Here is a 12,571-nt window from a genome sequence, read left to right as displayed (position 1 = left end):
CCTTCCACTCCCTCCCACTTCCTGCCCCCTCAGAACCCCCAACCCTCCCCCCCACTCCTTGTCCCCTGACTGCCCCCCAGGACTCCACCCCCTCCCTAAGCCTCCCTGCCTCTTGTCCCCTGACTGCCCCCTCCTGAGACCTTCCCCACATCCTAACTGGCCCCCTAGGACCCTACCCCCTACCTGTCCCCTGACTGCCCCAACCCTTATCCACACCCCCCCACCCCCTGACAGCCCCCCCAGAACTCCTGACCCATCTAAACCCCTCTGCTCCCTGTCCCCCCTCTCCTGGGACCCCTGCTCCTAACTGCCCTCCAGAACCCCACCCCCTACCTAAGCCTCCCTGTTCCTTATCCCCAAACTGCCCCTTCCTAAGACCCCTCTCCCTAACTGCCCCCCAGGACCCTACCTCCTACCTGTACCCTGACTACCCAAAACCTTATCCATCCCCCCAGAAAGCCCCCCCCAAACTCCCGACCCCCCCCGCTCCTTGTCCCCTGACTGCCCCCTCCTGGGACCCCTGCCCCTAACTGCCCTCCAGAACCCCTACCTAAGCCTCCCTGTGCCTTGTCCCCTAACTGCCCCCTCCTGAGACCCCCCCCACCTGTACCCTGACTGCCCAAAACCTTACACCCCCAACCCCCAGACAGCCCCCCCCGAACTCCTGACCCATCCAACCCTCCCCCCTGCTCCCTGTCTCTTGACTACCCCCCCCCACCCCAGAACCTCCCTGCCGCTTCTTTGGCCCCCGGCCCCCTTACTGTGCTGCAGAGCAGCGCGCTCGACAGCGGGGGAGGGGAGCAGGGTCGGAGCTCCAGGCGGCGAACGGCCGCCGGCGATCTGTGAATGCAGGGAGGGAGGGGGAGGAAGAGAGAGGAGGGGAGTGGTGTCAAGTTTCAGAAGAGAGGAGGGGGGAAGTGACGGAAGGGCTCTGGCTCTGGCTCTGGCTGTCGGAGCCCGGGCTGCTTTGTAAGCCGCGCGCACGCTCTGTATGGTGGGGGGAGGAGGGGAAGTCCGGACATTGACAAATTCCCCCCGGACGCTATTTTTAACTCAAAAAAGCCGGACATGTCCGGGGGAATCCGGACGAATGGTAACCCTAGGTTCACCACACGCAATTCCTTCCTCTAATATTTTGCTCTCATGATATGCCTCAAGCATGGGAGCCAGATCACCAGCTGGTGGAAATCAGCAATGCATCCTAGCTGTGCATTCAGTGACTGACCCAAACCCTGCTGAAGTCAACAAGAATGGGCTTTGCATAAGGCCCATACAGCCAGGGCCGGCTCCAGGGTTTTGGCCGCCCCAAGCAGCCAAACAAAACAAAAAAACAAAACAAAACAAAGCCGCGATCGCGATCTGCGGCGGCAATTCGGCGGAAGGTCCTTCGCTCCGAGCAGGAGTGAGGGACCGTCCGCCGAATTGCCGCCGAACAGCTGGACGTGCCGCCCCTCTCCGAAGTGGCTGCCCCAAGCACCTGCTTGGTAAGCTGGTGCCTGGAGCCGGCCCTGCATACAGCAGTGGTTTTCAACCTTTTTTCATTTGCGGATCCCTAACAAGTTTTAAATGGAGGTGCAGACCTCTTTGGAAATCTTAGACATAGTCTGCAGACCCCAAGGGTCCACGGACCACAGGTGGAAAACCACTACCCTAGAGAGATCACGGTATCAAAGGAGAGATCTGAATGTGGATTGACAGGAGTACATTACAACTGTTCCCATTACAATTACTTTGTTATGAGAAATGGTAATTTGCTGGCATCTCATCCCTCCTGTAGTATCCTGTGATTGTAAGTACATAGGAGCTGGGATCCATTATGTCTCATGGGCACCATTAAAATAATAGAACTTATCATAAAAAAGAATAACTAAATTGAAAAATAAATATTGAAGAGCACATCACGTAACTGCTATTTATTTTCATAACCATGAGATATTTCAAAATGCTATAAGCAGCAGCACTAAATGTACATCCTTGGAAGAAATTAAAACTGGAACTTTGCAGTTACCCAGTTCTATGCACCAAACATTAACAAATACATCAACTGGAAGAAACAGGCTAGGAAAAGGCATTTTTAGTAAATTTCTTTACAAAAGGTTTCTTAGTTCAAAAAAGTGATACAGTAATATTTACTCCCAACTTTCAGAACTCATTTTCATATGAAAATATAAGTATCAAATGTAGTTATGTCTCCGCATCATACTAAAGTACGTACTGTACTAATTCTTACCCTGCCTGTATAGCAGAGATTAACAATATATTTGTATACAAAAACATGCTCCTCAAACATTGAGGTATTACTGAACTTAGGTATGAACTTCCAGTTGAATACTGGTAGCAAGAGCCACCTCTCATAATCCAAGACATGTACCGAAGGCAAGTGTGTACATGGTGTTTACAGAAAATTCCCACAGAAGTACAACTGGTAACCCCTGAAGTTACATCTGGTAGAACATAAGCCCCATTCAAAATTAGGAATCAATGTTTTTAAACTCAACTAGGTGCCATCAGTAGCTCCAAATGCTCACAACTTTTAAAGAACATCTATAGTTCTTAAGAAGCAATATGAGGGCAGTGTCTCATTGTTTGGCAGCCTCCTTGCAAGAACATCCATGCGCTCTCTACCCGGATAATATAGTTCGTCAACTACTTCAAGGATTGGATCGAAAGTAAAACAACATTAACATCAAAAAACACAATTATTTTTTTAAAGAATCAAAAATGAGCAAAGTGGCAGTGACTGTCCAGGTCAGGTAAAAAAAAGTTTAGCAAGTCTCCATGTGTTCTATTTCCATTAGCAACTGCTGTTGTCTGGCTTGCAATTTTTCCTTTTCTAGCAATAACTTGTGTTCCTCTGCCTGAAGGGAATGGATAGAATCAGTGGCTTTATTCCAGATGAGTATTTTTGCGGCTTTCTCATTTTTAACCAGTTCAGGTACATGGTCCCTTAATGTGAGGAAACTAGACCGCAGATCCTTATTCTGCTGACGTTCCAGACAATTGAGGCGTAGACGTTTGCTATCCTCTGACTCTGCATTTTGAGGACTTGAACTCTTAGACTCTGGTTGGATCACGGGTTTTGTGACATGGGGCACCTCATTTTTTAGCTTTTCCTGTGGCAGGGCATCTTCACTTTCAATGTATGGGGAAGGGGCGGTGTAGTAATAATGCTGGTGAATCGGGGTGCAATGCTTTAGAATAATAGTCATAACTGTCTTCTTGGAGGAAGAGTGCCTTTTCTCCACTGCCAGAACCTCAATGTCTTCCACGTCATCCTCTTCCTCATCTTTAGAAATACAAAATATAAGATAAAGAAAGTAAGTTGTTCTCGCCAAAAAATATTCACACAGGACCTTGACATTTAAAAACTAGTAACATACCAACCTCAGCCTAGATCAATCCACACAAGCGGTCCATTTCCTGGACACTACTGTGCTAATAAGCGATGGTCACATAAATACCACCCTATACCGGAAACCTACTGACCGCTACACTTACTTACACTTTTCAGATTAAACCGATATTGGAAAGTGTGGCAAACTGAGAGAGGGACCGAACCAAAATTCAAAATGACGTAGAGAGAATGAGAAATTCGACACTGGAGCAAATTTAGCCACCTATTGAACTGCTTACATGTATGGGCCCAGATATTGAAATGTATTAAGGTTCCTAACATCTACTGATTTCAGTGCGAGTTAGGAGCCTAAATAACTTTGGGGATCTTGACCATGTAATTACAGCACATACCTGGTCAGCAGCAGCTTATGTGGTGTGCCACAGTCACATGGATGTCATAATAGTGCTTGCATAATCTTAACTGGTTATCCTGGACACGACTGACTGAGAGCCCAGCTGCCTATCAGTACGGGAGCTCTTTGGAGGTCAGACTGGAGGAAGTATTAAACATGAATATATTTGTGAGTGAGCAGGAGGTAACCGACAGAGGTAAGGGTCAGCATTGTATTCTCGATATCCATTCTATAATCACAAACACATTTAGAAAGCATAGGCATACAGATAGATTAGCTGTAATGTTCTCCATTTATATGACCAGAAACTCAGCTGCTGTAAACCAGTGTCGCTCTGTTGACTTCCTTGTAGCTGTGTTGATTTACACCAGTTGAGGAGTTGGCCCACAGCCTCTGGACCTGGAAACTTTCCTGAGAATCTGAGTTTCTATTGAATGCTATGGGGGAGATCTTCCTTCTTTTCTCCCAGTTGTTTTATGTTTATTATGGGTCCTCATTTTGTGTCTTCTGCATCCATGGAGCCAACATCTAGCTGTGGAATCCATCAGAGATGGGGGAAATTAGAACAAAAAATGCAGAAGGACTTCTCCTCTAGCTGTCTAAATGAAGCTCTGCTAATATCTTAAATGCAGGATAAGAAAGCATGGGGTCACATTTCTTAGCAATACTAGTACTCCTAATCCCACACTATCACTACTGTAGCTAGATGGGCAATGTAGGATAGTTATGATTCAGTTTGCATCTGGGTGTTAGAAGTGAAGGATGCAATTTGCATAAAGGATGGGCAATCACCTAACCTCAAGCAGTCTTTCCTGGGAAGGGGAAATCTTGTTAGTTCCTCCTTCATGCTTTGGAATGCTGTTACAATGGAGACAGATAAATATGGCATTTCAGAGTTCTTGTTAAATATTAAGTCTCCTGGAGAATTTCTGCCCACAGCTAAGAGATACATGGGAGATAAAATCCAGATTTTTTTAATATATCAGCTATTTCATAGTTTCATAGAGTTTAAGGCCAGAAGGGACCATTAGATCATCTAACCTGACTTCCTGTATTTCACAGGCCATTAAAATTTCACCTAGCAACCCTACACTGAACCCAGAAACTTGTCTTGGACTAAACCATTTCAGTCTTTAGGAGACTAAACTGTTGTGTGCCATAGGCAGAGAACAGGAGAGACTGCGGTTCCACCAATGCCTGAGGCCCTTGCAATGGTAGAGAATTGAATAGGTCAGATATATCCAGATGATCCGAGCAGGTGATCAGTGCCCCATCCTCCCACCCAAAGGTCCCTGCCAATCTGAGCAGGGGAAAATTCCTTCCCACCCACAACACTGGAGATCAGTTGGACCCTGAGAATGTGAGCAGGACATCTAAGGAAACAGATTCTCTGAACCATCTTGGAGCACTGGTCCACCTTACCAGGTGTCCCTTCTCCTGCTATGGTCAATCCCTGATGCTTCAGGTGAAGGTTGGAGGGAACCACCTGACCCCACTCACAGCGTACATCTAGTCAATGGTACATGGGCGGGAAAGTCCTTTATGACCTCTATAGGCAACCGGATGAACTCTGTTCCATGAGTCGTCTCTGCAAGTATTTAAATGACCATAAAATAAGATTAAAGGCGTTCTTCAAAACAGAGGGCCTAAAGTTAGGCTTCTAAATTCATACCGATGTCTAAAAAAGTGGCCTGATTTTCAAGAGACACTGAGCCCCAAAAAGTTCCCAGCATAGCCAATAGGTACATGTGGGTGCTCAGGATTTTTGAAAATGAGGCCCTGACTAAGCAAAACTCTTAAACATGTGCTTAACTTTAGGTCTCTTTGTTGGCTTAGAGTTAAGCATGTGATTAGGATGCTGACTCAGGGCATAGGTGCCTTAATATGGATTTAGGAGCTTAAGTTTAGGCACCCAGTTTTGAAAATTTTGACCATAAATTATTATTCTGTATGCGAGCAAAACTCTTGAATTGATAGTAAAGAGGGAAAGGAAGATTATTTTACATGGGGATCTACTTGAAAGGAGCAAATTTTCTTCATTATGATTTCCCCGCAAACACATCGGGTAGTTCAGCAAATAAACCTGGTCATCAGGCGCAAGGAAGAGGATTTACATGATTCCCAGGTCTACTTCTCACAGTGTTTGGGCTCCTGCAGAATCTTTACTGGACAGTGAATTAAAGAGTCCGGCATCAATTTCTACTATCAGTGGTAACCAGCCGAATCCTTTTATTTAATTTCAGGTGTTTATAATGAGGTTGTTTCCCTCCTGGCAAATATGGATGACCAAAATAAGGGCAAAATTGCCCTCAGGATTGCCTTTATAGCTGAGACCAATCTGGCTAGCGTTGTGACAGTTCTGCTAGAGAAACTGCGACAGGATGAGGTAGGGCAATTTCATGAAATTACATCTGCTTTCCATGTGTCCACACCAAATTCTACCTGACTTCATGGGGGTATAGGGGAATGCATGGGGGGAATTCAGTATAGAACTTGGCCTGGCGCACCATCAGTATAATCAGTATTCATCCTTCTGTAATCAGGCATAAACTCAGAATGCAAAATGCTGTTATTACAGATCAGGATGATATAATGCTCTATAAAGAAAGCGTTGTCCTTTTACACACAGTGGAGTACATAGGCTGGATATAGTAAAAGTACACTATAGGACTTGCAGTAAGCTCTTCCAATAATACTTTGCCCTTCTTTAGCATCTTCATCCAAAAATCTTAAAGCACTTACCTAATACTAATGAATTAAGACTCACAGCACCCTTGTGAGAATGGTAAGCATTATCTACATTTATGGCTGATTTGTGTCACAGGGAATTAAGTTACTTGCTCAACACCACTTAGCAAGTTAGTAAAAGAATGTGAATAAAACCCAAGTGAACTGACTCCCTGCTCTAAATCCTAGGCTCATTAATTATGCACATGCGCAGTAGTGCAGAATTCCCCTAGGAGTAATATTCAGACCCCTTTTTCCATTTATTAATACTTGCATCCAACAAAGTCCATTTCTCTATTAAGGGCCAACACAGAAGGCATTTTAGTTTCAATTAAAGTACTAGGAGGCCAAGATAAGCAGTTCAGTTCAGAACTGAACATGGCCTCCTAGTACTTTAATTATTTGAATTACTCAATGAATTATGTTAATTAATTTGATTAATTACTTGAGTTACATAGTGCCTATGTATTCATACGTTATCAGAGACAATTTTCAATTAAACAAATCCTCCTTATATTTAAAAATGAATGGAAGGAGCTTCTCCCCAGTGGAGCTGTCTGGTATGATTGCAGTTTGCAGAAGCAGTCCTTTTCAAGCAGAACCACTGGAATGTTTAGCCAGTCAAGAGATCTGATTGGCTTTGAACATTCCAAAGTGCTTTATGACCTTGGCATGCAGGTCACATAGATTTAGAGACTCACAGGAGACAGAGATGGAAAAGACCTATTGGATCAGCCAGTCCATTTCCCTGCTAATGCAGGAGAATTCCCAGCAGTCATGTTTCACTGTTTGGGCCAAACTAATTTTAAAATCCCCTAATGACTGAGCTTCCACCACTTTCCTAGGAAGACTATGTCATAGCCTAATAGACCTGTCTCACAGTTGGGGCATTTTTACTGTTATTAAATTGTATGTCTTTTTTTAGTTTAATCCCATTACTCCTACTTTGACCTAAATGTATTATACTAAAAAATTCCTCTCCCTCCTTGGTGTTCACACCCTTCAGATAGGTGTATGGTATTCTCATGTCTCCCTCAAAGTCATCCCTTGGCCGCATCTGCCATAGGCAGCTCTTTCAGTCTGTCTGCGGAAGCAGAGGTCTGATCGGACCCAATTTTTAAGCCCAACCTGAACTGGCCCCAAGCCCACTCACCTCACCCTGAGAGGGTTGAATCATTTTCCATCCTGATCCCAACCCTTCCCCCCAAACCGGATATTGCCACCGCATCCTGCTCATGGGGCCGGCGCAGCGGCAACGATGTGCAGCAATGGCTTCATCCTCTGACACTGCCCCCTGGGTATGTGCTGCAGAGAGAGAGAGAGACGCTGTGACTCCTCGGCATCCTCACTCCACAGCGCATGCAGCGCAGAAAGGAGGGGGTGGCTGGCAGGAACATGCAGTCACGGTTGTGCCGATCCCATGGGCTAAAGGAGGAGAGCTGACCTGGCCCGAGTCCAAGAGGGGTTTTCTCATCCAACCTGACCCTGATGCCTCTAGTCAGGTCCCGTAGTATTTGGGTCAGGTTGCAGGGCTCTATTCAGAAGTCAATTCTGCCACCCCCCTGCGTTCTTTTTTTGCTCTCCCATGAATTACTTCCAATTTGTTGCACTCTCTGGGAATGTGGTGCTAGAAAATGCAACAATCCAGATGCAGTCACACCTCAGCTGAACAGAGAGGAACTGGTGTCTTCCTGCTTTGTGCCATGATCCCTGTGTGTAAAAGACCCAACCCACATGGCTCTTTGTGGGAGCCATCACACCTTGCATATACAAGTTGACTTTGTTTTTCACTGTCACCCCCAGGGCACTTGTTGCTTCCCACTTTTCTCCCTCCCATTATGTCAGTTACTTCTACCTCCTTTCCAGATGTGCTAGTTGGCAGTTTTCTGAAATGAATCTTGTTCTCTGCTCAGGTTTTTAATTTCTCTGTGTCCCTCTTTAGTTTTTCTCTGTCCCAGCTGATACCACAACTCCTCCATATTTAGTATCATCTGTGAATTTCTACACTGATGGGCCTCATAAAAGACACCTTCGAATGTGCGACTGCCAATGTCGATCTAACTGCTGAGCTAATTTCCCCTAGGAGCTGTTGAGGACTTACTGCGGGAGTTGGGTATTTTGTAATTACACATTTACAAATTCTGCCTGGAGTGGATAGAGCAAGGGTGAGGTGCTCATTTTTATTGTTTGTTTTAAATAAATGAAACTAGATAAGGGGGCAGTGAAGGGCGCTTATTCTGGCTCTTTTCTCTCCAGGAAGATTAAAATATGTAAATTGCTCGGCTGCTTCTGAAGTGCTGCTGAATGCAGTGATTGTGGAGGGCATGGCATGTTTTACACCAATTAAGCCAATGGATTAGTTGTGTGAGCATGCAGGCTGAGGAGTCGGTGTGGCCTAGTGGATAGAACTCTGGATAATGACTCAGGAGACATGGATTCTCTTCCTGGCCACGGACCTGCTCTGTTATGATAAGACTTGGGCTAGTCATTTCATGTGTGGATTGTAAACTCTTTAGGGCAGGGGCTTATTAGCCAAATTACTGTGTGGTCATCAAGAAAACCTTTTTCCAATTGTTTATTGTCTTTTATGTTTTGTCCGCAGCGAGACAGAGTTGACATTTACTGTGTCCTGGAGAAAGTATTACAGCAGGACACTGGGAACCTACAGAGAAGGCTACTTATCAAAATAATAATCCTGGCCTCAAAACACATGAGAGAGGCTCAGGTAAGTTAGTTCTCCCGAGATACTAATCAAATGATCCAAAGCTTTAACTAATTAAAACTCTCTTTTTCGGGGGGTAAACTATATATTGAAACGAAAATGTATTCTCCTGTTAGAGGCCCACACCTTCCTCCAGACCAAAGCCCAGGTCCTAGACAGCACTTGTGCACATGCATAGGATGGGAGAACTCACATGCAAAAGTTACACATGTGCTTAAGTGCTTTGCAGGATCAAGACCCGAGACACATGATATCAGACACAGAGAGAGGCCTATGGTTTCTTAACGAGCAAGTCTTTCCCGAAGTCTACTAGGGATTTCATTATTGATCCTGATGTTATGTGGAAGGCGCTCTGATACTAGAGCGATAAGTGGCAGTATAAAGCCCCAAGACAGACAGAATCTGAGCTATCTCCAAAAGAAGCAGCATTGGATTTAGAATATAGTTTGCCAGCAGGAAAACCCATGGAAAAATCCCTCTTGTTCCAAAGGAAGTCAGCCTCCTTTTGGGGGACAGTTTATTCCAGGAAAGCTCTCTGAATATCTTGAAGCTGCCCAGTCTGTGTCTCACTACCTCCTCAGGGAAGGGCAGGGAAAAATATCATATGACATCCACCACAAGTAGCTAATAGTAAATAGTCTAACTAAGCAGCTTGCAAGGAACTCAAAGGCTGAAAATTGTTTAGCCAAATGACTCGATGAATATTTATGACTAATGCTAATGACTCTATCCACAGAAAGTTGGGAGGCTTCATTCACAACTTATGCACAGAAATAAGGACTTGACTCATATAAACAACTCTGGCTAGTGCAACCGGCTTCAGTCACCTCAGTCCCTCTCTCTCTCCCTGTTTTTTTTTTTTTTAGGAAGCAACAAATGAACTAAAAGTGGCAGCTAGCAACACCTTAGTGACCCTGGGATGCTGCTATTTCTATGAGGTGATGTACGAGCTGCAGTGTCATCTGACAGTACAGGAGAAGCCTGAAGAGTATATTTTCATTACGCTGGGCAACCTGTCATCAGCTTATGGTATGGTAACTTCCATCTTTTGTTTCAAAGTTATTGTCTTTCATTTAAGGACAGGGGATTACACTCTCTCCCTAAAAATGTTACAGCTAAACAGAGCTCTGTATGCGTGTGTGCATGCGGGTGCGTCTGAGGAGAGACACGAGATTAACTGCTGTTGCTAGTTCTTGGCTTCCAGATCATGAGCTATCCAGACGGAGGTGCAAGCTCTAACTTATGTCCCTGACTGAAGTTCCTTAAGGATCGGATGGGGGAAGATCAGGTCTAGTGGAGCTCTTCTCCACCCCACTTCCCATCCCGCCCCAGTGCTCTCTCCCCTTACTCTGGGAGTGAGTTGGGCATCGGGCACAGCTGTACACTGGTGGAGGATTCCCCTCTTCAGGGTGCATCTCCCACTGGCTTTCAATGGCTGCTTTCAAGCCATTCTGCTCTGCTTACGCAGTGCAAAATGGCCTAGGAGCCCATAGCATCCTGCCCCACGGTGTTTCTAAGTGTGTTGTAAGAAGGCAGAGAGCAGCTGATTATCTTTCTTCCTTCTCTTCTGGCCTTTTTCTGCAGCACTTAAGTGTATCCCATATGTGGGAAGTACCCTGAACGCCATGTTCCCCATCTTGGGGTTAGTCAAGGACAGCAGGCTGAGACAAGCATTTTGTGGTGGTAAGTGCAGCACTTACTGGAGGGGACCAAAATGGATATTGAGGGGGTCTTGGTACAGATTGAAGTGACTGGCCAAGTTTGCAAACAGGCCCTGAACTGTGCTCCCTGCCCTGGATTGCACCAGGTGCTGCGTTCCTTGGCTCCCGTGGCACTCAATGAAGTTGAGAGTGCTCCGTACTTTGCAGGAGGCGCTGAGCATTTGTAAGTTCAGGCCCTTTATGACTTATGGATATAATTTAAAATAAACACACACAAAGGCTGACGCTGCCCATCTGCCAGGAGGCTCCTGGGGGAGGAGGTGAAGGGAGCAGATTGCATTACTGAACATTTAAAAATCCCGTTTCCCACTTCTCCACCCATTCTCTCCCCTTAGTTTCTTTATCATCATCTCCTTTCACCCTCTTTCTCTATCTTCTCTTCCTCTCCACTTCTCTCCTCCTTTGCTTTTCAGGTGATGCTCAGTAAGGGGTTAATCCTGTGCCTTTGAGGTAAATGGGAATTTTGCCATCAACTTCATAGAGAACAGGATTGGGCCCTAATTCTTTTTAGCAAGGACACTAGATACACCTACTTTTAGGGCAAAGTGCTCCCCAATACCTTCAAATCCCAGTAAAGCCAATGGATGTTAGGGGCACTGAACATCTTTCAGACAAACTGTAACTCAAGATGAAATCATACAGTGTAAGGGTTAAATAAACAATAACTGCAGAGGACGCGAGTCATTCAGAGGAGAGCTGGTTGAAATATTTTGATTTTTAATTATATTTTCCATACTTTTTCTTTCCAAATTTGATGAAAAACAAACCTGAAAAATGTCAATGACCATTTTGATCAGGAAGTGTGCTTCCAGTGTTTTGGAGCAGCTAAAGAGGTGGCTGAATTTTTTTGATTTTTGAAAAATATCAATGATTTTTATACTTTGCAATTTTGAAAAAAAAAAAAACTATCAGTAAAGATTTTTAATTTAATTTAAACTGCTTTTTCAACCAGCTCTAACTAAGAGGTAACAAGGAAGGGAGAAAAAAATTGTCCTCAAATGATGGTAATTGAAAAAAGATTGAGAGATATGCAAATTTAAAAGCCTTTTCAGAAACAAGACATGGAATGGGGGGAAGAGAAATAGCTCAAAATTGATACGGGATTTCAGCGTGTAGTCCTGAACTAAGCAGTAGCTGCCATGGAATTGTAGTAAACTTTAGGCCTGGGTGAGTTCACTGATAAAGCAACTTCTCCTCGTTACTAATATGTCCTTTTCACATTGCCTGTCTTCTCTCCTTCCATGCAGTTCTGGAAAAATGGTCAAGGGCAATGAATCTATATTTGACTAACTGGGATAAGAGCACATTCCCCAGCATGGGTACATTGCCATTCTTCGATGCAATTCTTCCATTCTATTGTCATGTGACCAGCAACTGGCTGAAATGTGAGGAGCTGCAGGTGAGAATTGCTGGCTTTCTAAACCTTTAGCAGAAATTGTAATGTTAAATTCTATGTGTCTGTCACTCTCTGTGATGATGGCATTTAATGATAGGTCCTTTTGGATGGAACAGAGTGTCATGTAAAACATCTAAACCCCATATATTTATAATGTCACCACATCATGGCAATTCTGTCTGTACACAGTGTACATAGCTTCTAGTTTTATGCACCTAATGTGCAGATGAACACGGGATAGTGGGTTAAATTAATT

General features: G+C 44.6%; 1 protein-coding gene and 1 long non-coding RNA gene across 2 annotated transcripts; one reads left to right on the top strand and one right to left on the bottom strand.

Moving 5' to 3' along the window:
• Nucleotides 1-2,196: 2,196 nt before the first annotated feature.
• LOC112061345 (N-myc proto-oncogene protein-like) lies at nucleotides 2,197-6,201 on the bottom strand. Its single transcript, XM_065571823.1, has 2 exons — nucleotides 6,192-6,201; nucleotides 2,197-3,286 (listed from the first exon to the last, which is right to left on the bottom strand). Exons 1-2 carry the CDS (start codon nucleotides 6,199-6,201, stop codon nucleotides 2,766-2,768), a joined length of 531 nt encoding a protein of 176 aa, XP_065427895.1. The 3' UTR covers nucleotides 2,197-2,765.
• Nucleotides 6,202-10,068: 3,867 nt separating this feature from the next.
• LOC135976155 (uncharacterized) lies at nucleotides 10,069-12,312 on the top strand. The gene is made up of 3 exons (XR_010593363.1): nucleotides 10,069-10,227; nucleotides 10,783-10,881; nucleotides 12,167-12,312. It is a non-coding gene; the product is annotated as an uncharacterized LOC135976155 (long non-coding RNA).
• Nucleotides 12,313-12,571: the final 259 nt, after the last annotated feature.

This window comes from Chrysemys picta, chromosome 17 (assembly GCF_011386835.1).
Source record: "Chrysemys picta bellii isolate R12L10 chromosome 17, ASM1138683v2, whole genome shotgun sequence".
NCBI lineage: Eukaryota > Metazoa > Chordata > Testudines > Emydidae > Chrysemys > Chrysemys picta.
Note: the sequence above shows the minus strand (reverse complement) of the source record. Positions and strands in the feature narration are given on the sequence as shown.